We start from the raw sequence: 24,261 nt of genomic DNA, 5'->3' as shown, positions 1-24,261 counted from the left end.
TTTAGGTTTTTTCTCCAATTATACTTAAGTTCTTTTTAACTTAGCATACGTTTTTGATACTGTTGGGAAAAGCAGTCAGGCGCAGCTGCTTCTCTCTAGCATAACTCTGCAAGAGTAGCCCTGGCTGAGGACATTTTCTTGCAAAGAAATCAAGAGCCCTCATAGCCTGTGGTGTGCTTACAGCCTTTTGAGGGACTATCTTTACCTGTTCAGTGCTTAATGTATACCCCTTTTTTCTTCTTTTTTTTTTTGGAGAATTACGTTTTTTAAAAAAAATATTTTATTTTATTTTTGGCTGTGTTGGGTCTTTGTTGCTGCACGCAGGCTTTTCTCTGGTTGCGGTGAGTGGGGGATACTCTTGGTTGTGGTGCGCGGGCTTCTCTTGTTGCTGAGCACGGGCCCTAGGCATGTGGGCTTCCGTAGTTGTGGCACGTGGGCCCAGTAGTTGTGGCTCGCAGGCTCTAGAGTGCAGGCTCAGTAGTTGTGACGCACGGGCTTAGTTGCTCTGCGGCATGTGGGATCTTCCCAGACCAGGGCTCGAACCCATGTCCCCTGCATTGGCAGGTGGATTGTTAACCACTGTGCCACCAGGGAAGCCCCCCTTTTTTCTTCTTAGGTGCATGTGTCAATGGCCCCCAGGCCTTCCCTTGCTTTCTGTATTTCAGACCCCATGGGTAAGGGGCCAAGGTCCTTCTACTGTATCGTGAAGGGTGGTGCTGGTATCTGTTCCACCTGCATGGCTTTGGCTGTGAAGTGGATCCATTGGTCATGGGGGACCAATGGATTGCAGGGGGTTGAATCTTGTACACTCTATTTTCTTCTCTTGCTCTAAGTGAATACTGTATCACTTGAGCCTAGTGTGTGTGTTGTCTGTTCTCAGGAACTTAGAATTAAGCTCTGGTCTCTTCTGTGGGTGGCACTGATCTGCTTTTTAACCTTGGCTGCATAGCTTGACCACCCAGTGAACAGTGAAACAATTGTATTGTTTCTTAAAGGTCTAGTACAGTCTTTTAAATTGTTGTGTGGTATTTCATCCTATAAAGTGCTACACTTTTATTTAGGTGTATTGATGGGCAAGTAGGTCATTTCCAATATTGTGTTATTACAAAGTATTCTAGTGAACACCTGTGTAAATGCCTGAATACCTGTGCAAGTGTTTTTCCAGGGAGCTTCCTAGAACTGAAATTTCAGGGGCATAGGTAATATGACTTTTTAGCTTCACTGCAGATTTTGAAACTACTTTTCCTAGTGGCTGTACACATTTACACTTCTGTCCAGTGGTTTGTGCTTTTGTTCTTTTTTTTTTTTTGGACAAGAGGTTTTAAAATACTGACATAGTCATATATCACCCTTTTTCCTTTGTTTTCTTAAGAAATCCTTGCCTACCCCAGGGTTCTTACTCTTTTTTGTTTGTTTTAATATTTATTTATTTATTTATTTATTTGGCCGCGTCAGGTCTTTGTTGTGGCACACAGGATCTTTAGTCGTGGTATGCGAACTCTTAGTTGTGGCATGTGGGATCTAGTTTCCTGACCAGGGATCGAACCCAGCCCCCATGCATTGGGAGCATGGAGTTTTAGCCACTGGACTGCCAGGGAAGTCCCTGTTTGTTTTTGAAGTTAAGTCTTTAGCTAGAACTTGTTTTTTGTGTGATCCCCTGCAGGTACTGAAGGATGGTTGTAACCGTCTATCTAGGAATGGAGTTGCAAGTAGTAACTGTACGTTTAACTTAATGATGCGTGACTGTTTTCCAGTGTGGCTGCACAATTTACATTTCCACCAGCAGTGTATGAATGTTCCAGTATTTATCTCTACATCCTTATCAACATATATTATTTTCTGACTGCTTGATTCTAGCCATCCTAGTGGATGTGAAGTGGTATCTTATTGTGGTGTTGATGTGCTTTTCCCTGACGACTAATGCTGTTGAGGATCCTATGTGTTTTTCAGCCATCTTTATATTTTCTTTGGAGAAATGTCTGTTAAGATGCTTTGTCTAATTTTAATTGTGTTGTCTTTTATTATTGAATTGTAAGTTATTTATATTTTCTAGTGACAAGTCCCTTATAAGGTATGTGATTTGTAAATTTTTTTTTTCCCTCTCTGTGGGTTGTCTTTTCACTTTCTTCATGAGACCTTTGAAGTACAAGAGTTTTAATTTAGGTGAAGTCCAATTTATCTATTTTTTCTTTTTTTTGCATGTAGTATGCATTTGGTAGAATCCATTGACTAATCCATTGTCACAAAGTATTACGCTTACATATTATGATAAGAATATTATAGTTTTAGCTTACATTTGGGCCTTTGATCCATTTTGAGTTAATTTTTGTATATTGTATTATGTAGGGGTCCAACTTCATTCTTATTCATGTAGACATATAGTTGTCCAAGTACCACTTGTTGAAAAGACTGTTCTTCCTCTCTTTGTGTGCTCTTGGCACACTCGTTAAAAATAAATTGACCATAGACAATTTTTGGACTCTTAATTCTGTTTCATTGATCTGTACGTCTGTCCTTATGCCAGCACCACACTGTCTTGATGACTGCTGCTTTTTTCTTTTTTTTTTTTTTTTTTTTTTTTTGCGGTATGCGGGCCTCTCACTGTTGTGGCCTCCCCCGTTGCGGAGCACAGGCTCCGGATGCGCAGGCCCAGCGGCCATGGCTCACGGGCCCAGCCGCTCCGCGGCATATGGGATCCTCCCAGACCGGGGCACGAACCCGTGTCCCCTGCATTGGCAGGCGGACTCTCAACCACTGCGCCACCAGGGAGGCCCGACTGCTGCTTTTTTATAAAGTTAAGTTATGAAATCTATTCTCCCAGCTTACGCTTTTTAGTTTTAGTGATTCAATTTTTTAATAGATTATACTCACTCAAAGTTACTATAAAATATTGCTGTAGTCCCTGTGCTGGACAATATATGCTTGTAGCTTATTTATTTCATACATAGTAGTTTGTACCTCTTAATCCTCTACCCCTGTTGTGCCCCTCCTCCCTTCCCTCTCCCCATTGGTAACCACAAACGTTTTCTCTGTTCCTGTTTTGTTATATTCATTTGTTTGTTTCATGTTAAATTTTAATTAATTTATTTATTTGGCCATGCCACACAGCATGTGGGATCTTAGTTCCCTTACCAGGGATTGAACCCACGCCCACTGCATTGGAAGCTTGGAGACTTAACCACTGGACTGCCAGGGAAGTCCCTGTTTCATTTTTTAGATTGCATATTTAAGTGATAACATACAGTATTTGTCTTTCTTTTTCTGATTTATTTCACTAAGCATAATACCCTCTAGGTCCAGCCATGTTGCAAATGGCAAAATTTCATTCTTATTTATGGCTGAGCAATACTCCACATCTTCTTTATCCTTTCATTTGTTGATGGACACTTAGCTTGCTTCCATGTCTTGGCTGTTGTACATAATGCTGTTATGAGCACTGGGGTGCATGTATCTTTTCAAATTAGTGTTTTTGTTTTCTTTAGGTATATACCCAGGAGTGGAATTGCTGGATTATATGATGGTTCTATTTTTAGTTTTTTGAGGAACCTTCATACTGTTTTCCATGGTGGCTGCACAAATTTACATTTCCACTAACAGCGTACTAGGGTTCCACATCCTCACCAACATTTGTTATTTGTGATCTTTTTGATGATAACCATTCTGACATGTGAGGTGATATCTCACTGTGGCTTTGATGTGCATTTTTCTGATGATTAGCAGTGTTGAACATCTTTTCATGTGCCTGTTGGCTGTCTATATGTCTTCTTTGGAAAAATGCCTATTCAGGGTTTCTGCCCATTTTTTAGTTTGGTTGTTTGGTTTTTTGACATTGAGTTGTGTGAGCTGTTCATATATTTTGGATTTTAACCCTTTATTGGTAATATTGTTTGCAAATATTTTCTTCCATTTAGTAGATTTTCTTTTCATTTTGTCAGTGGTTTCCTTTGCTGTGCAAAAGCTTCTATGTTTAATTAGGTACCATTTGTTTATTTTTGCTTTTGTTTCCTTTGCCTTAAGAGACAGATCCAAAAAAATATTGCAATGATTTATGTCAAAGAGTGTTCTTCCTATGTTTTCTTCTAGGAGTTTTATGGTTTCTGATCTTACATTTAGGTCTTTAATCCATTTTGAGTTTAATCTTTACTTCATTTTGAGTCTATTATTGTGTATGGTGTGAGAAAATTTTCTAATTTTCATTCTTTTACATGTAGCTGTCCAGTTTTCCCAGCACCACTTATTGAAGAGACTGTCTTTTTTTACATTGTATATTCTTGCCTCCTTTGCTGTAGATTATTTGATCATAAATGTGTGGGTTTATTTCTGGACTCTCTATTCTGTTCCACTGATTTATGTGTCTTGTATGTGTGTGTGTGTGTGTGCACACGTGTGCAGCACCATACTGTTTTGATTACTGTAGCTTTGTAGTATAGTCTTAAGTCAAGGAGCATATTCCAACTTTGTTCTTTTTTCTCAAGATCACCTTAGCTATTTGGGATCTTCTGTGGTTTCATATAAATTTTAGGATTATTTGTTTTAGTTCTCTGAAAAATGCTGTGGGTTTTTTGATAGGGATTGCATTAAATATGTAGCTTGCTTTAGGTAGTATGGACATTTTAACAGTATTAATTCTTCCAATCCATAACCACAGGATTTCTTTCCATTTCTTTGTTTCATCTTCAGTTTTCTTCAATAATGTTTTTTTAAAAATTAATTTACTGGCTGTGTTGGGTCTTTGTTGCTGTGTGCAGGCTTTCTCTAGTTGTGGCGAGTGGGGGCTACTCTTTGTTGCGGTGCACGGGCTTCTCATTGCAGCGGCTTCTCTTGTTGTGGAGCATGGGCTCTAGGCCCGTGGGGCTTCAGTAGTTGTGGCATGCGGGCTCTAGAGCGCAGGCTCAGTAGTTGTGGCGCACGGGCTTAGTTGCTCCACAGCATGTGGGATCTTCCCGGACCAGGGCTTGAACCCGTGTCACCTGCATTGGCAGGTGGATTCTTAATCACTGCACCACCAGGGAAGTTCCTCAATAATGTTTTATCGTTTTCAGAGTATATAGGTCTTTCACCTCCTTGGATAAGTATATTCCTAGGTATTTTATTCCTTTTGATGCAATTTTAAATAAGGTTGTTTTCTTGCATTTTCTTTCTGATTCTTCATTACAAGTAAATAGAAAAGCAATAGATTTGTGTATATTAATCTTGTATCCTGCAACCTTACTGAATTCATTTAGTCTAACAGTTTTTTGGTGGAAGCTTTGGCGACTTTAGGGTTTTCTATATATAGTATTATGTCATCTGCAAATAGGGACATTTTTACTTCTTCCCTTCCAGTTTGGTTGCCTTTTATTTCTTTTTCTTGTCTGATTACTGTGGCTAGGATTTCCAGTACTATGTTAAGTAAAAGTGGCGAGAGTGGGCATCCTTGTCTTGTTCCTGATTTTCAAGGGAAAACTTTCAGCTTTTCATCATATGGTGTTAGCTGTGGGTATGTCATAAATGGCCTTTGTTATGTTGAGATATTTCCCTGTAAGCCAACTTTGAAGAGAATTTTTATCATGAATGGATTTAAATTTTGTCAGATGCTGTTTCTGCATTTATTGAGATCATGTGGTTTTTATTCTTTACTTTGCTAATGTGGTGTATCTCATTTATTGATTTATGGATGTTGAGCCATCCTTGCATCCCTGGAATAAATCCCATTTGATCATGGTGTGTGATCCTTTTTATATATTGTTGAATTTGATTTGCTAATATTTTGTTGAGGATTTTTGTGTCTAGTTCATCAGAGATACTGGCCTGTAATTTTCCCTTTTTGGTAGTGTCTTTGTCTGGTTTTGGTATCAGGGTAATGTTGGCATTGTACAATGAATTTGGGAGTGTTCTCTCCTCTTCAAAAGTTTGAGAAGAATAGGTATTAGCTCTTCTTTATATGTTTGGTAGAATTCCCCTGTGAAGCCATCCAGTCCCGAGATTTTGTTTGCTGGGAGTTTTTTTATTTCTAATTTAATTTCACTACTAGCGATTGGTTTGTTCAGATTGTCTGTTTATGATTCAGCCTTGGAAGAGTGTAGGTTTCTAGAAATTTATCCATTTCTTCTAGGTTGTCCAATTTGTTGGCATGTAACTTTTTGTAGTATTCTCTTAGGATTTTTTTGCATCTCTGTGATATCGGTTGTAGTTTCTCCTCTTTCATTTATTATTTTGTTTTTTGGGGTCTTTTCCGTTTTTTTGTTAAAGAGCCTGGTTAAAGCCTTATCAGTTTTGTTTATCTTTTCAAAAAAAAAACACCAGACAGTTCTTAGTTTTATTGATCTTTTCTGTTTTTTAAAATCTCAATTTTATTTATTTCCTCTCTGGTCTTTATTATTTTTATTATTTCTTTCCTTCTGCTGACTTTGGGCTTCATTTATTCCTCTTTTTCTAATTCCTTTAGATGGTAAGTTTGGTTGTTTATTTGGGATTTTTCTTTTCTTGAGATAGGCCTGTATTGCTATAAACAACTGCTTTATCTGTGTCTCATAGATTTCGGAAAGTTGTGTTTTTATTTTTATTTGTCTCAAGGTACTTTCAGATGTCCTCTTTGATTTCTTCTTTGACCCATTGGTTTTTTAGTAGCATGTTTAGTCTCTACATGTTTGTATTTTTCCCATTTTTCTTCTTGTAATTGATTTCTAGTTTCATATCATTGTGATTGGAAAAAATGCTTGGTATACTTTCTGTCCTCTTAAATTTGTTAAGATTTGTTAAGAGTGTTTTGTGGCTTAGCATGTGATCTATCCTGGAGAATGTTCCATGTGCACTTGAAAAGAATGTGTATTGTGTTGGTTTTGATGGAATGTACTATAGATATCTATTAAGTCCAGTTGGTCTAATGTGTCATTTAATACCACTCTTTGTTGATTTTATGTCTAGATGATCTGCCCATTGATGAAAGTGGGGTGTTAAAGTCCCCTACTGTTATTGTATTACTGTCAATTTCTCCCTTTATGTCTGTTAATATTTGCTTTTTGTATTTAGGTGCTCATATATTGGGTACATGTATGTTAACGAATGTTATATCCTCTTTTTTTTTTTTGGCTGTGCCGTGTGGCTTGTGTGATTGTAGTTTCCTGACCAGGGATTGAACCTGAGCCATCGACAGTGAAAGTCCTAACCACTGGACTGCCAGGGAATTCCCACATATTTTCTTCTTGTATTGATTCCTTTATTATTGTGTAATGTCTGTCTTTGTCTTTCGTTATAGACATTGTTTTAAAGTCTACTTTGTCTGATATGAGTATAACTGCCTCAGCTTTCTTGTTGTCTCCACTTGCTTGAAATACCTTTTTCCATCCCCTCATTTTCAGTCTGTGTGTGTCTTTAGCTCTGAAGTGAGTCTCTTATAGGCAGCATATAGATGGATCTTGTTTTTATATTCAATTAGCCACCTTTTGTCTTTCGATTGGAGCATTTAGTCCATTGACATTTAAAGTGATTATTGATAAGTATATACTTTTTGCCATTTTATTACTTGTTTTCTTGTTTTTGTAGTTCTTCTTTGTTCTATTCTTATGTTCATTTCTTTCTTTGTGGTTTGATGATTTTCTTTAGTAGTATTCTTGTGTTCCTTCTCTAGTTTTTGTATACCTATTATAGGTTATGGATTTGTGGTTATCATGGGGTTCATATATGTTGACCTGTAACTATATATACTTGTTTTATTTTTTTTTTTTTTTTTTTTTTTTTTTTTTTTGCGGTATGCGGGCCTCTCACTGTTGTGGCCTCTCCCGTTGCGGACGGAGCACAGGCTCCGGATGCGCAGGCCCAGCGGCCATGGCTCACGGGCCCAGCCGCTCCGCGGCATATGGGATCCCCCCAGACCGGGGCACGAACCCGTATCCCCTGCATCGGCAGGCGGACTCTCAACCACTGCGCCACCAGGGAGGCCCCCTATACTTGTTTTAAACTGATAATCATTTAAGTTCAAAATACATTCTAAACGATTTATATTTTTCATTCCCCTCCCCCACATTTTGTTTTTAATTTCATATTTTACATCCATGTTTCTCCCTTAACTGTTTACTGTAGTTACAGTTGATTTTACAATTTTTGTGTTTTAATCTTTGTGCTAGCTTATTTAAGTGGTTGATCCTCGGCCTTTACTATATATTTGCCTTTACTAGTGGGGTTTTTCCTTTCCTATAGATTTCTTAAGATTAATTTATTTAATTTATTTATTTTGGGCTGCATTGGGTCTTCGTTGCTGCGCACAGGCTTTCTCTAGTTGTGGCGAGTGGGGGCTACTCTTTGTTGCAGTGCCCGGGCTTCTCATTGCTGTAACTTCTCTTGTTGTGGAGCACGTGCTCTAGGCGTGTGGGCTTCAGTAGTTGTAGCACATGGGCTCAGTAGTTGTGGTTCATGGGCTCTAGAGCTCAGGCTCAGTAGTTACAGCGCACGGGCTTAGTTACTCTGCGGCATGTGGGATCTTCCTGGACCAGGGCTCGAACCCGTGTCCCCTGCATTGGCAGGTGGATTCTTAACCACTGCACCACCAGGGAAGTCCCCTTTCCTATAAATTTTTACTTTTTATTGTAGCCTATTCTTTTCCACTTAGAGAAGACTCTTTAACATTTCTTTTAGGGCCTGTTTAGTATTGATGAACTCTTTTAGTTTTTTGCTTGTCTGAGAAGTTCTTTATCTTTCCATCAATTGTGAATGATAACCTTGTTGGTTAAAGTGTATTAGGTTGTAGGTTTTTCCCCTTTAACACTGTAAATATATCATGCCACTCCCTTCTGGCATGCAAAGTTTCTGCAGAAAAATCTGCTGATAGCCTTATAGAGGTTCCTGTATATATGACTCTTTGTTTTTCTCTTGCTGTCCTTAGAATTCTCTTTATCCTTCATTTTTGCCATTTTAATTATAACATTTCTTGGTGTGGGTCTCTTTGGGTTCATCTTGTTTGGGAGTCTCTGAACTTCCTATACCTGGATATCTGCTTCCTTCTTCAGGTTCAGGAAGTTTTCAGCCATAATTTCATCAGATACCTTTTCAATCCTTTTCTCTGTCTCTTCTCCTGGAACCCCTATAATGTGAATGCTGATATGCTTGATATTGTTTCAGAGGTCTCTAAAACTGTTCTCATTTTTTAAAAAAATCTGTTCTTTTCTTTGCTTTTCTGATTGGGTGACTTCTATTATTCTACCTTCCAGATCACTTGTGCATTCCTTTCTATCAGCTGGTCTGCTGTTAATTCCTTCTAGTGTGTTTTTCATTTCAGTTATTGTATTTTTCATTACTGACTGGTTCTTTTGTACATTTTCTAGTTCCTTTTTAAAATTCTCTCTGTGTTTATCTATTCTTTTTCCTAATTTAGTTACCATTCTTATTACTGATGCTTAGAACTCTCTGTCTGGTAAATTACTTATTTCTCTTTCATTAGTTTTTTTTTCAGGGAGTTTCTCTGGTTCTTTCATGTGAGACAGACTCTTCTGTCTTCTCATTTTACTTAACTTTCTGTGTTTCTGTGAAATTAGCTGAAACAAGTTACCTGTCCCAATCTTGAAGGGGTGTCCTTGCGTGAGAGCGTTCCTATACAATCTGTGTGTGCCCAGTGTCTTTGGTGCGAGAGCTGGATCTGACGTGAGCATGAGTCACACCTTCCCCCAGGGTGTGCTCACAGCTCTCACCTTAGTGGGAGGTGGGGCTGGAGATGGAGGGGTTAGAGCTAGAGCCAGGTGTGAGCCAGAGCTTCTCCTATGCTCAATAGCCGACACCACCCTGTTGGGAGCAGGGGTGTGTCTCAAGTTGCTGGAGCAAAAGCTCTGAGGGTCGGGTCCAAGCCTGTTCTGTTTCTTCTAAGTATGTGCTCTCCTCCCTCCCAGGACTGGCACCCTTGCCACCCTTGCCCAGTCTGCTGCCTCTGCATCTCCAGCAATAGCCACCCTCAGATGCAGTGTCAGGTCTGTTGCCCAAATGTGCACTCTCCTTAGCAGTGGCAGCCTTCACCCTAGTGGGGAGCTGCACCAGAGTTAGAGGGACTGGAGTGGGTGCTTGCTGTGGGCCAGGTCGCATGCTGGGGCGGTCGCGGGAAACCAGCCAGTGCCCCGGGTGGTTTCAGTCTGCTTCCTTTACTTTGTTTCTGGGAGTAGGCAAGTTTGTGCATGCTGTTCACGAGTGGAGCCCTCCTGTAAGTCCCACTGGTTTTCAAAGCAGCCAAGGGGACTCCTCTTCCTGGTGTTGGACTCCAGATCTGGGGTGCCCAATATGTGGTTTGAACCCCTCATTCCCCAGTGAGGATCTGTGAGCCCATGATTATCCCCCCTTCTGTGTCCCCTCCTCTCAGCTTAGGTCCCAACATAATTTCTTCTCCTCCCTTCCTGCCCGACTCCTTGTGGATCTTTCTTTATAGCCTTGGTTGTAGAAGAGTTTTTCTGCCCATCTCCAGCTTGTTTTTAGTGAGAATTGCTCCACATGGAGATGTGTTTTTTAAAAAAATATTTATTTATTTATTTGGCTGCACCAGGTCTTAATTGCCTCGTGTGGGATCTTCGGTTGTGGCATGTGGGATCTTTTATTTTTATTTTTTATTTTTTTTATTTTTATTTTTTTTTTTGCTGTACGCGGGCCTCTCACTGCTGTGGCCTCTCCTGCTGCGGAGCACAGGCTCCGGACGCACAGGCTCAGCGGCCATGGCTCACGGGCCCAGCCGCTCCGCGGCATATGGGATCCTCCCAGACCGGGGCACGAACCCGTATCCCCTGCATCGGCAGGCGGACTCTCAACCACTGCGCCACCAGGGAGGCCCGTGGGATCTTTTAGTTGCAGCATGCGAACTCTTGGTTGCAGCAGGTGGTATCTAGTTCCCTGACCAGGGATTGAACCTGGGCCCCCTGCATTGGGAGCGCAGAGTCTTAGCCACTGGACCACCAGGGAAGTCCCATAGATGTATTTTTGATGTGTTCGTGGGGATGTGAGCTCATTGTCCTCCTACTCTGCCATCCTTTTTCTACTCTGCCATCTTGATCTCTTCCCTCACTTCCAACTTACTCTTTTTCTAGATTGTGTTGTGTATTATGTGGGTCTCTTGAGTTTCCATATGTTAGGATCAGTTTTTCAATTTCTACAAAGAAGCCAGCTGGGATTCTGATAGGGATTTTTTTGAATCTATGGATAAATTTGGACAGTATTGTCATCTTAACAGTGTTTTGTCTTCTGATCCATGAACAATGAATGTCTTCCCATTTATTTAAAGTTTTAATTTTTTCTAACAACGTTTTGTAGTTTTCATAGTATAAGTTTTGTTCTTATTTTGTTAAATTCATTCCTGAGTATTTTATTCTTTTTCATGTGATTGTAGATGGAATTGTTTTCTTAATTTTATTTTTGGTTTGTTCATTTTTACTATGTAGAAATACCACTGATTTTTTTTAAAGTAGAAAAAAAAATTTTTTTTGAGATATAATTGGTAACACCACTGTATAAGTTTAATGTGGACAGCATAATGATTTCACTTACATACATCATGAAATGATTATCACAATAAGTTTAGTGAACATCCATCATCTCATTTAGATACAAAATTTAAAAAATAGAAAAATAATTTTTTCTTGTGATGAAAATTCTTAGGATTTTCATCTTTCTTAACAATTTTTATATATAATGTACAACAGTGTTAATTATATTTATCAAGTTGTACATTACATCCCTAGTACTTATTTATCTTATAACTGGAAGTTTGTACCTTTGACTGCCTTCATCCAGTACCCGTGACCCCTGCCTCTGGTAACCACAAATATGATCCCTTTTCCTGGTCTGCTTGACCCTGACAGGCCCCACTGTGCAAATGTTCATGAGTCCTTTTCTCAGAAATCCAAAGATGATCCTAACTAACAGCATCTACTTGCACCATCCTTCTCACATCCCTCCTGAACAGTAATGTTGGTTATTTCAGTCTCTTGCCAGTGACTTCTGATGTCCCAGCAAATGGCATTATCCCCAGTAGTGCTGAAAAGATACTCCCGAGAGCCCAGCAGTGATACATACAACTAACGCAGACTTGCTTGCACTCTGCTGGGTAGACCTTGAACAGGAGTGATGCCTCCAGGCAGGTGGTATGCTGTCCATCCAGCTCAGGCCAAGGCTTCAAGGGAGCGAGGACACCTTCAGATGGTAAAGAAGGAAGAAGAGGATGAAAGCTACACTTCAGTGCCAGCTGCCAGACCACAGACACTCAATCGTCCTGGCCAGGAGCTGTTCCGCCAGCTCTTCAGACAGCTTCGCTACCATGAGTCTTCTGGGCCTCTAGAGACTCTGAGCCGGCTCCGGGAGCTCTGCCGCTGGTGGCTGAGGCCAGATGTTCTTTCAAAGGCCCAGATTCTGGAGCTGCTGGTCCTGGAGCAGTTCCTGAGCATCCTGCCAGGGGAGCTTCGGACCTGGGTGCAGCTGCATCACCCTGAGAGTGGTGGGGACGTTGTGGCCTTGCTGGAAGAGCTACAGAGGGACTTCTGTGGGACACCATGGAGGGTGAGTGTGAGCAAGTGTGCGGTGCCCAGTGAAGTCTGCCTGCTCGTGGGCCTGCTTGTGAGTGGGGGTGGGGTGGCCCTCTGAACCTTCAACACGGAGGAATTCAGGGGAAGTCTTCCCTTCTCATTCCCATGGCACCTGAGCAGCTAAGAACTCGACCCTAAGCAAAGGACCATTTAGCAGGCAGCCCTTCCCTCTTTCCCAGAGGAATATAAGCTCCAGGAAGAAGAGGGTCTGCAAGTATCCATAAACAGTAATGAGGTTTTGGACACATTGACTTACAGTGCATAAAGTACATCTCCACATACCTAACTTGACTTGTACTGACCTGTAAAGTGGGGGTGGTATCTCTTGCTCGTACATGGGGGAATTAGTGTCAGGATCCTTGGCTTCTAAGTACATCTTGAGACCTAGAAGAGCAGTCTACACAAACCATGTTACTTCTTTCTCAGTAAACTTTTGAGGATTTGTTCTTTGCGGGGGAGATGGGGAAGAAGAGTGGTGAGGGGCAGCCCAGGGCTAGGAAATTGGAAGATCACAATTTTAGACTGCATTCCACAACCTCGGTGTTCTTGCCAACATTGTGGTACCTTCAGAGCCTCAGTTTTTTAAAACAAAATGGAAAACTGATCTAACAATGAGAATTTGTTACATATTTGAGTGCTTACCATGTGCCCAGCCCTGGGCTTGGTGCTGGGAAACAGAGCTGACAGTCCCAGTGCAGGCAGTAGAGCAGTGGGTCAGTTAAAGTGCACTCTGCGTGCCCCTCTGCCCCACTCAGGCCAGCCTCTCAATACTTCTCCGTACCTTTGAGGGTTTTTTTTTTTTTTTTTTAAAGAGCATTTATCATTTTTGTAGGCTTTTTAAAAATTTTATAAAGTATGTATAATTCTACATGTATGATTCATGCATAAATGAAAGTTATTTTTAAGATTTCTGAAACATATTTGACATACTTCTCCCCTAAATTTAATATAAAAATTAGATCAATCAATTAAAACATCTGAACATTGTCTACCAGCAATAAATGGTAACAAATATTAAACAAGAAAACCTTTTGCCCAACATTGGGTACTATTTTTTAAAATCTAAAAGAACATTTATAATTTTTACTGAAACCATGAGTTGTTCAGAATGACCTAAAGATAATTTTTAAAGCAAATAAGGTACATAGTAGGTACAAAATTGTGGCTTGGGTATATTGAAGTCAGTCGAGAGCTAGGTGTGTGGTTTAAAAATCCATGAAAACATTGCCAAACGAGCGGAAAGGGCCTACCTGGTTGAAAGCTAGTTAGAAATTAGAAAACAAAAAACAGAGCCTGGAAAAAAGCCTACCAGATTCTAAAAAATGAACAGAAATGCTCAAGATGCATATAAATTATAGTTTATCAAAATTACCAAAATTTGAGAAACAGGGGTCTGAGAAAGTTTGTCCTTAAACTCATTTGTCTATGCTTCCATATTGTTACTGTTTCTTTATTCTCCCTTTGGTAGGATTTGGGAGGAACAGGAGATAAATTGCTGTGATCACTTTATCTTCTTCAGTCTGTAGCTCGGTATTAGGTACTTAATGGCCTCAGGCTAAGATTTGTCCATTTCAGTGTAGGGAATGCCTTGGCCATAGGACCAGAAAAACCTGAAGTTCACTGGCTGTAGCTTCCTATACTCTCTTTTGCGTCAGGGATAGCCTTGCCTCCAGAGACCAGGACTGTTTGAAGTCCCAGTACAGAGACTGCCTTTCTCCAGGTCTCTGCTTGGATGGGTACCTCCCTGTTTTTGCACCTGAGACTTTTTCTTCTGTGATTCCATAGCTGACCCTCACAGTTAGCATTGTCTCTCTAGTGGTGTTGCTATTTTAGTCAGGTTTATAGTCTGGGAGCCTTCCTGCCTCTTTGAGGTCACTTTGCATATCATTACCTCTATAGAGCAGTGCCCGAAACTTGATAGATGTTATCTGACTGCATCTCTGCTGTGAACTGTTATCAGTTTAACTCTCAGGGATAAATTTCTTTTCTTATTTCTAAGTTCCTGGCCAGGGGTGGGGACTGAGGGCTAGTGGGGAGGTATCCTGCAGCACCCGAGGCCTGACAGCAGTGCTGTCACTGACTTGCCATTTGCTTTCCTATGTCAGGCAGGAATCTGGCTTCACCTGTCTCCCCATGGCCCTCATTAGAGCCCAGGGAGGTGGAGGGGTGAGGGGATCCTCCCTGGGCTTTCTATTCCTCCTTTTCCCACTACCTGTAGGTAATAAAGGGCCCAGCTCACCGTTCCCTGGGCCTCTACCTTTTAGAGATTGGCCATGTGGCCTGTTCTGTGAGTTTGCTTTCTGATTCCCACGAGGATCCTCTCACAACATTTTCTTCTTGCCAGGACCCAGCCCCTGCCCAGAGCCCAGATGTGCATTGGATGGGGACAGGAGCCCTGCGAGCCGCACAGATATGGCCCCCTGCTTCACCTCTCAGGAGCAGCTCAGCTCTGGGGGACCACCTGCAGCCTCCCTATGAAATAGGAGTGCGTGACTTCCTGGCTGGGCAACCCGGTACTTGCCGCCTGGCTTTAAGACCCCAGCCTATGCCACACTTCCCGAATTTCCTATAATGTTGTCTTTTCACCCTCTGTCCTCTCAGGAGAATCCCTTCTGTCCTGGCCTTGAGCTCTGTGTCCTTTCTATCCTGTGACCCATGTCTACCTACCTTCTCCTCCCATTGTATCCCCCACTTCCTGACCCCAGCAGACACCGGGGAAATGTGAAATGGGTGTTTAAAACAGTCCATACCTGCCTGTGGGCCCGGGAGTCCTCCACGTCGGGGGAAGAGTGGGCTTCTCAGTGGGATACCAGAGCTGGGCTGCCCTCTCTCATGACTCTTTCTTCTTCAGATCCTCCTGCTGCACAGGTTCCTGCCCTTTCCCAGAGAGAGGGATGTTCAGGAGACCTGGTGACAGTCCAGCCTCAGGTGAGCCACAGGACCTTCGGCCCTTCCTGATGTCCCACCGTTGCTGCCTCATGGGGTAGCTGTAGCTCCCCCCTGTCCAGTGACCTCACATCCCGAGATGCATGTCCCAGAGACCAGATTATCCCCCAGGAGCCCAGAGCTCTTCTGCTGGGTGATGATCGTCTCTTTCCCCTTTATCAGATCCATCCTGTACTCACTCAGAGCCAGCCTCATTCCCCTGCCCCCTCCTAAAAGCTGGGAGTTGGGGACTGGCTCTAAGGCATAGGACCGTGTTTTTTCAGGAGGCTGTGACTTTCAAGGATGTAGAGGTGACCTTTTCCCAGGATGAGTGGGGATGGCTGGACGCTTCTCAGAGGAACCTGTACAGGGATGTGATGCTAGAGAATTATGGGAACATGGCTTCTTTGGGTAAGGTGTTGATATCCCCGTGCTTCTACCTACCTCTACTTCTGCCTTCTTAGTTTTCATTATGGTGCATAGAAAGGGGCCTGACCTGGGTTTAGGTCCTGTCTCTCTAACTACTAACCAAATCACTTAATCTTAATGCCTGTCATGCTAAGTTAATATAAAGATTAAAAGTCATATGTGTCAAGTTCCTAGTCCATTTAGGCATCCAGAAAAAAGTTGGCTGATTTAACCAGTTGACTTGTCATGTGGTTCTGGAGAATGCTAGCGATCCTTTTGTCTGTGGCTTCTCTCAGCCTCTCTTGTCTCTGCTCAGAGCTGTCAGAAATTCCTGTCTAGGCCTCCTGTCCTAACTTCCTCCACCTGCCTCCCTGGCTTTCCCTCCTCCCTACCAGGAGCTCAGGCCTGAGAGGGTCCTGGAGAGTAGTTCTGTATGATTCATCTACCTTCCATTCACATCCCATTTTCTTCTCTTCTGCAGTGGGGCCATTCACCAAACCTGCTCTGATCTCCTGGTTGGAGGCAAGGGAGCCGTGGGGCTTGAATGTCCAGGGAGCTCATCCTAAGGGGAGTCCAAGTGCTGCCCCTGCAGGTGAGTTCCAGAGAACTGACCAGGTCTTGCTCCTCCCGCATCTACTCTCCTCTTTCTTAAAGTCTTTTATACTAAGTAAATCATGGGGAACTTACTCCATTGTTTGCTGGAAGGAAGATCCTTAGCAGTGTTGCTAAGAGGTACTGGGTGCCTGGGCTTCCCCCCTCCAGACTGGCCAATTAGACATTGGTTTCTGGTCCTGCCCCTTCCCCAGCAGCCCTCTCAGTAACAGCTCTTGCCCACTGAGGGCTTCACTGTCCTTGTCAGTTCACTGATGCTCCTCCTCAGCCCTGTGCTGCTCTCCCCTTCCCGCTCCTAGGAACCCTCGTCCCACTCCTGCTGCTCCTCTTTGCTTGGTCCTTCCCCCGTGGTAGGCTTGACCTCTAGCCTTGCAGCCAGTCCTCCTAGGAGCCCCACCTCTCAGCTCTTGGAGACCTTCCTATCATGCTCTGTGTCATGATTCCTCTCCCCTCTCTTGCTGTTTAACACTCCCTTCTCAACCCTTTTTGTTTTTCACCTGGATGTGTACAGCTAGCTGCTGTACCTGTCTTGCTTCTCCTCTCCCTTTTCTGTTGTCTGGAATACTCTTCCATGTTTTGTCTTATCCCTGACTATTTTGTAAAGGTATTGGCAGTCAGGCAAAAGCCTCATCACCTAAGTTCATGACATTTTTTGGTCCCTTGGTGCTTTCTGCAGTTCCGAGTATGGGAAAAGAGAACATTCTCTTTCCCTTTTTTTTTTTTTTGGCCACACCTAGTGGCTTGTGGGATCTCAGTTCCCCAACCAGGGATTGAACCCAGGCCACGGCAGTGAAAGCCCGGAATCCTGACAACTAGGCCACCAGGGAACTCCCAAGAGTACATTCTCTTATGTTTTATTTGTGTCAGGAGATGAGCTCCATGTGAAAACGTCTCACAAGTTCATCTTAAAACATGAACCTTTGGAAGAAGCTATGCCATCAGAATGTCATGGTGCAGCAAATGTTTCTGAGGGAACAGGGCTCAGAGAATCTTTTGCACAGAAGAGCAAGTTAAAGGAGCAATGTGGAAACCCCATACAAGTGAGAGTTAAGAAAGAAGAGACCAATTCCAGCCACAGGACAGGAAAAGACTGTGAAGAATCGGGAAGAAGTAACAGTCTTCATCTAAAACATATTACATGTTTGAGAGGACCCAGAAAAAAGCAGTCCCTTAAACATGGCTATGGCAAACACTTCAGAGGGAGTTCATACCACTGTGATTACAAGGAATATGGGAAAGGGCTCAGACGCGTGATTGGCGGGTTTAGCCTACATCAGAGAATTCATGCTGGACTGAAAGGGAAGGCAAAGGATGCACACGGGAAGGACTTCAGCCTTAGTTCTCATCACCAACACGGGCAGAATCTTCACGTGGTGGGGACATTGTATAAGTGCAGTGACTGTGGGAAGACCTTCAGTCATAGCTCCCATCTTGCATGTCATCAGCGACTTCACACTGAAGAGAAGCCGTTTAAATGTAGGGCCTGTGGGAAAGCCTTCAGGTGGAGCTCGAACCGTGTGCGACATGAGAAAATTCACACTGGATTGAAACCTTATAAATGCAGTTTATGTGACAGAGCTTTCCGACGCATGTCTGCCTACCGCCTACACCAGGAAACTCATGCTAAGCAGAAATTTCTTGAATCTCATCAGGCTGAAGAAGCGCTCTCTTGTGGCTCAGGGTTTGATCATCATTTGAGAGATGAAAGTGTGGAGAAACTCTTTGACTGCAGCCAGTGTAGGAAATTCTTCCACTGTAAGTCATATGTTCTTGAACATCAAAGGATTCACACCCAGGAGAAACCCTATAAATGCACCAAATGTAGGAAAACATTTAGGTGGAGGTCAAACTTCACTCGTCACATGAGACTGCACCAGGAAGAGGAGGTCTGTGATCCAGACAAATGTAGAGAAGACTTTAGGCAGACCTCCAACTACAGTCAGCCCCAGGGTGCCCCCACTGTGGAGAAAGCCCTTTTGTGTCAGCAGTGTGGGAAGACCTTTAATCAAAAGAAAGCTCTCATTGATCATCAGAGAATTCACACAGGCGAGAAACCATACCGATGCAGCAAATGTGCAGAAGAGTTCCCTCATAGGTCGGCCTTTATCGTTCATAAGAGGCAGCATGCCGTCGAAATAAAGCCTGAGGACGCGGCATCGTTCAGTCAGGACAGAGCATTCCAAGTTCCTCAGAGCAGTCACACCACAGAGGAACCCTACAAATGCAGCCAGTGTGGCAAAGCCTTCCGTAATCACTCATTCCTCCTTATCCATCAGAGAGTTCATACCAGAGAGAAGCCTTATAAGTGCAGGGAGTGCGGGAAGTCTTTCAGATGGAGTTCTAACCTCTCCCGACATCAGAGGATTCACTCTTTGGGAAAACCGTATGAGTACCATGAAAGTGAAGATGCTCCAAATCTGCAGTCACAAATCCTCACTGGTGCAAAACCTTTTTGGTGCCAAGAATGTGGGAAAAGCTTTACACGTAAAAGAAGTCTTTTAGATCATAAGGGAATACACAGTGGAGAGAAGCGCTATAAATGTAATCTGTGTGGGAAATCTTACGACAGAAATTATCGCCTTGTTAATCATCAGAGAATCCACACGAAAGAGAGACCATTTAAATGTCAGTGGTGTGGGAAAGATTTCATTGGAAGACATACTCTCTGTATTCATCAGAGAAAACACACCAGAGTGGCCCAGTCTGAATGCAGTGTGGCTGGGTTGTCTTCTCGCCAGGATACAGGGGTGAGCTTACAGGAATTAAAACCAAGTGAGGAGAAGCCTCTTGAAGATTGTGAGAAAACTTGTGATCAGAACTCTGGACTCACTGGGCTCCAGGACATACCCACTGGGGGAAAGTGCCACAAATGTACCACGTGTGGGAAAACTTTTAACAAGAGCTCGCAACTCATTAGCCACAAGAGATTTCATACTCGAGAGAGGCCCTTCAAATGTAGAGAGTGTGAGAAGACCTTCAGGTGGTCTTCAAATTTGGCTCGGCATATGAAAAACCATACTAGAGATTAGCTTGGGGTCTGACAGTGTGGGGAGGGGGTCCTGGCTACCCTGCTAGAGAACCCCTGATTGTAGGCAGTGTGGGGCAGACCTTCCTAGAGGGCCCAGCCCTTTCTATTTTGGAAGCTAGTGGCAGAGAATCCTGAGGATTCAAAAATGCAGGGCAGGCACCCCATCCTACTGCTGGAAAATGAGATGCTGGGGAAGAGCAGCAACGTGTTCCAGAAGGAGGCTTGGGCCCCTAGGAGTGGTCTTTGCACAATGGCCTGGAGCTCCCCCAGCCAGATCTCCTTCTATAACTCTAAAGGGAGAGACCATTGCCCTTCTTGGTTCAACAAAATGTCCGTGGCATGGTGGGCTGTGGCTGCTGGGAAGGGGCCAGTTGGATCCTAAGTTTCCCTTTGAGTTTGGCTTGTGATGGTGCCTAGTCTCTTTGACCTTAAAAGCACCAGCAGCAGCAAGAACTAGTCTCTCCTGATGCCTCCAGGGGAGTTCTGGCTGCGGCTTCAGTCTTCACAGCTGACTTTGGATATTTGCCATGGGCGTAGAGTTGTCTCAGCTGCGAGTGGAGAACAGGGTACTGGGCTTGATCACCTGGAGAATGAAGCTCGACCAGTGCCCCATCGCCATCTCCATCCCACAGGCCTGTATGGGCAGCAGCGGTTCATCTGCTAAGCAGAAATGTGCTGAGCATCTCTCATGTGCCAGGCACTGTCATGTGTGCCAGAGACCCAGCAGTGAGTGGAACAAAAAAGTCTGCCATCTTGGATCTTTACAGACAATAAACAAATAAGATATATATAGTATTTTGGATGATGATATGTGTTGTGGACAAAATTAATCAGAGTAGAGTGAGAGGGAATGCTGGATTGGGAGGTAGGTTGAGATTTTAAATGGGCTGGTCAGAGAGGGCCTCGACTGAGAAGGTGAGATTTGAATAAAGACCCAAAGGAGATCATGGAGGAAGCCCTGTAGGTCCCTAGATGCTACATAGGACCCTTCACAGGAGGTAGGGTCTTGTCTGGTCTCCTAGGGAATGGCAAGTAGGCCCCTGAGCCAGAGTGGAGTGAGCCAGCTGGAAGTGAGGAACCCAGAAAGGTGGAGGGCCAAGGCACATGAGCATCGTGGGTACTCACTGGGGCTTGGCTACCTCAAAAGGAGGTAGGGGGCTTTTGGACAGTTTTGAGTTGAGGATTATTGTGGTCTGAATCTGAACCCTTATATGTAATTACTTATATGTAATTCAGATTCAGAGTCCCATGTTGAGGGCCCAGGGTCATGGCAAGGGCCTTGGAGTCATCAGTTCTGCGTTCCAGGCTTGGTGTGTCTTTTCTTGGCAGGATGATCTTGAGTGAGTCACTGAACATCAGCATCTATTTCCTTGTGTGTGAAATTAGAGTAGCTAGCTATGCTACCTGGCTATTGGGATTGGTGAAAAGAAGGCTTGGTTTACTAAGATTCTGGGTGAGGGGTCTGATCTCTAGACCAGAGCCTTCACAGAGCTGCAGCTCCCATGTCAGTTGTTGCTACAAGCACAGAAATACCCCTTTACTGTCCAAATTTTTCATCCTCCCACTCCTTGTGTGCCACCTGGTACCTCATAGAGTTCCTGCCCCAATAGGGGTGTTTCTACTGCCATTTTTATGAATTGATATATATTTATTTTTAAACATTCAAATCAAATTTTAAAAAATGTAAACGGAGTAAAAATGAACAGAAATCCCTCTATACTGAGGTAAGCCTTGAATATTTGGGGATAGTGCTGATGCAGTCTGTTCAGTAACCTGAGTTTTAAAATAATTTTAATTATATAAGTAGTATGTGATTATTATAGAAATATTAGTAAATACAGATCAGCTGAAAGGAAAAGTCTGACTACTTGGAGCTAACTACTAAACATTTTGGTGTAATCAGTGTTGGGTTTAACTTCATTGCCCTTGCCTGAATGCCCCTGGGCGGACCTGCCTTGTGCTGTCTCCCTTCACCTTCAGGCAGAGTGCCACACCCCTGTCCAAGCTGGCCCAGGTCCTCACTCTTTTAAGTCCCAGCCTTCCCTGACCTGTGTGCCTCTAAGCCCTCTCCCCAGGTCCCACCTCTCCTAATGCCTGTGTGTTGCTCTGTTAGGTGTTGTCTGGGTTTCCAAAAGTTATTCCCACTACTGCAGCTGGACCAAGTACTTTGGAAGCCAGGTTTGGGTGCTTATTTATCCTTTGGCTGGGCAGAGTAGATTTTGCACAAAGTTGACTCTTTTAAGGAATATAGAACTGGATTTATTATTTCAGTTAAGTCAGGATTGGAAGTTTTTGAAGGGGTCTGTGAGTGAAATGTTGACTAGAGACCTCCCACAAGCGCGCCTGCTACTTGGGAGGCCAGCCATGGGTGGTTCCGAGTCATAGGGCGCTCAGACAGTTTCTGACTGCCCCAGCTATCAGTGCTCACCTCACACCCCATCCTGGCCTGGAGAACGTACCCCTTATTCCAGCCCTGCCCCGCCTTCTCTCCGCTTCCTAGGAAGAACTGAAGTTAGGGCCGGCGGGAGCCAGATGGGCTGGGACTCCATGGAGAGGAGTGGGTATCAGGAGGTCTTTCAGGCAGGTGTTCAGTGTGGTCAGTTTCACCCTTGCTGACAGAGACTCAGCCCAGACAGAGGCATGTGCAGAGAAGAAAGCGCAGGAAATGTAAATTGATATGGACCATCTTACACTCATAAAGTTGGCAAATTTTTAAAAGCCGTTGTGTGGGTAAGTGTATGGCACATGGGAACTCACTGCCATGGGAGTGGAAATTGTGACAACTACCATGCCAAGCAATTTGCAACATCTTGTAAAATTGTGTGTACTCTACCACTTAGAATTCTACTCTTGGATAAACCCTAGAATAACTCCATGTGAAGAAGGAAATGTGTATATGACTGTTCACTGCAGCACTGTGTAGATAGTAAGACTGGGAGAAGCCTAAATTTCCATCAACAGAAGAACAGGTAAATACATGGGTTGTTTGGTACTTTGGGAAGTGAACATGAAAGAGCTAGAGTTACATCTGTCAACACAGATGAATCAAAAATGATGCTGAGAAAGTTGCGGAAGCTACGAATACCATTTATGTAAAGTTAAACATACTGTGTATCTGTGGGCACATTATTTAAACTTGTGTTTCACTTTTTCTGTAAAATGAGATAGTAGTGCCAACCTCACAGGGTGATGGGGGAGGGGGACAGTTAATGAATTAATGCATGTAAAGTGCTTAGAATAGTGGCTGGCATGTAAGCCTTGTTGGCATATAGTAAACAGTGTTACTCTTTTATACAATAATATATTTCCTGTGGATTCAAATTATATGAAATGAAGAGTGTAAAGTCATGTGTTAGAATGAGGTGTGAAAGCCATGCTCTGCCTTCCCAGAGCAGGAGTTGCTGATGGAATCATGGAGGGTACATGGAAGCTTCAGTTGTGATTTATTTCTTTTAAGACGTTGATGTAGATGGGTCAGCATGTTGGTTTAATGGGATAAGTGGTGGATTCTTTTTTAACTGTTTAAAATATCTCAAAATAAAAATATTTTTGAGCATGGGCTCTGCCATTTTATGATTTTATAGAAATCCTGGCTCTGCCATTTATGTGATGTTTCTTAGAGCAAGCCACTCCATCTCTCAAGGCTTCAGGTTCCTCACCTGCAAAAATCAGGAGCAACACAGATGGCGCTTAGTAAAGGAGTGGTTAAACAGGTCTGATACATCCATGATAGAGAACTGGGCAGCAGTTAAAAAGAATGGGAATGTTCTCCATATATTGACACATGGTCCCCAAGGCCTGCAGTTTATAGGAAATTATAAGCTCCATTTCCTTTCATTCCTCCTTGCCAAAAAATAACAAGTGATGCCAGAAGCTGTAGCCTTATAAGTTTAATGAAGAAGTGGGAGCCTGTGAATGGAAGATGCCTAGTCATCCATTCCACTTTTTTAGGTTGGTGGGTAAATAGGTTTACATACCAGCTACCCCACCTTTTAAGTCAATGCTAACCCAGCTAAGAAGAGCAAAGAGGTTTTGTGTCAGCAGGTTCTAGTCAGGAGCCAGAAACCATATTAGTTAATTTAACAAAAAACTTGTAAAGAATTGTTCACTAGATCTGTCTAAGTGACTATAAAGGCAAAAAGAGAAGGCTAAGGTATCATGGAGGAAGTAACTGTGAGAAGGAACTACCACCCAGGACTGGAGGAGCTGTGATAGAATCTGGCCTCATTTTGGATGTTTGACCACTGACAGCTTTCAAGCCCTGTCCCCATTTTGCCTCACATCTGGGCAAGCTGATAAGAAATCCCAAGCACACCCTCTCAGCTCTGAAGGGGAAGTTTATGCAAATCCTGGCCTTTTTTTGTTGCACTGGAATCCTCACCCCTAACCACAATAAAAACCAGAGCCACTCACCCCTCCTTTATCAAGGCAAACCAACTGGCTTTGGTACCTGTCCTGCTCTCTCCACAGAGCCTCATTATATGAATAATAAACTTTTTCATAACCTCTTGATGTGTGTGTGGTCATTATAGTTTCAACATCTGAACCAGTTTGGGGTGGTGGTTTCATATTGATCCCGCCTCTACAGGACAAGATACAAAGCAGAAACAAGGAGAAACGGTTAGAATCGTTAAAAGGTTAGACATTGGAAGAGAGCCCCTGTGGAACTGAGCTCAGACCTATGAGGAGGATAGCACTGCTGGGCTGGTGCTAGTGTCTGAGCTCGGGGGAAGGGCCCCATGTAGGCAAAATCTGCAAGCTGGA

General features: G+C 43.2%; 1 protein-coding gene across 4 annotated transcripts in view; it reads left to right on the top strand.

Moving 5' to 3' along the window:
* The window catches only part of ZNF445 (zinc finger protein 445), a 33,606-nt gene extending 9,639 nt beyond the window's left edge, over positions 1 to 23,967 (top strand). For 2 of the 4 annotated variants that reach the window (XM_082639007.1, XM_082639008.1), the window contains 6 exons: positions 11,927 to 12,498; positions 14,869 to 15,037; positions 15,376 to 15,452; positions 15,734 to 15,860; positions 16,339 to 16,449; positions 17,337 to 23,967. In XM_082639007.1, coding sequence (XP_082495133.1) covers positions 12,070 to 12,498; positions 14,869 to 15,037; positions 15,376 to 15,452; positions 15,734 to 15,860; positions 16,339 to 16,449; positions 17,337 to 19,498 — 3,075 coding nt within the window. In that variant the 5' untranslated portion in view covers positions 11,927 to 12,069 and the 3' untranslated portion in view covers positions 19,499 to 23,967. Of the gene's footprint in view, positions 1 to 11,908; positions 12,499 to 14,868; positions 15,038 to 15,375; positions 15,453 to 15,733; positions 15,861 to 16,338; positions 16,450 to 17,336 lie in introns of those variants that run through there. The other 2 variants (XM_082639010.1, XM_082639009.1) reach the window with 2 other exon arrangements.
* Positions 23,968 to 24,261: the final 294 nt, after the last annotated feature.

The sequence above is a fragment of the Mesoplodon mirus genome (genome assembly GCF_964341445.2).
Source record: "Mesoplodon mirus genome assembly, chromosome: 12".
Lineage (NCBI taxonomy): Eukaryota > Metazoa > Chordata > Mammalia > Artiodactyla > Ziphiidae > Mesoplodon > Mesoplodon mirus.
Note: the sequence above shows the minus strand (reverse complement) of the source record. Positions and strands in the feature narration are given on the sequence as shown.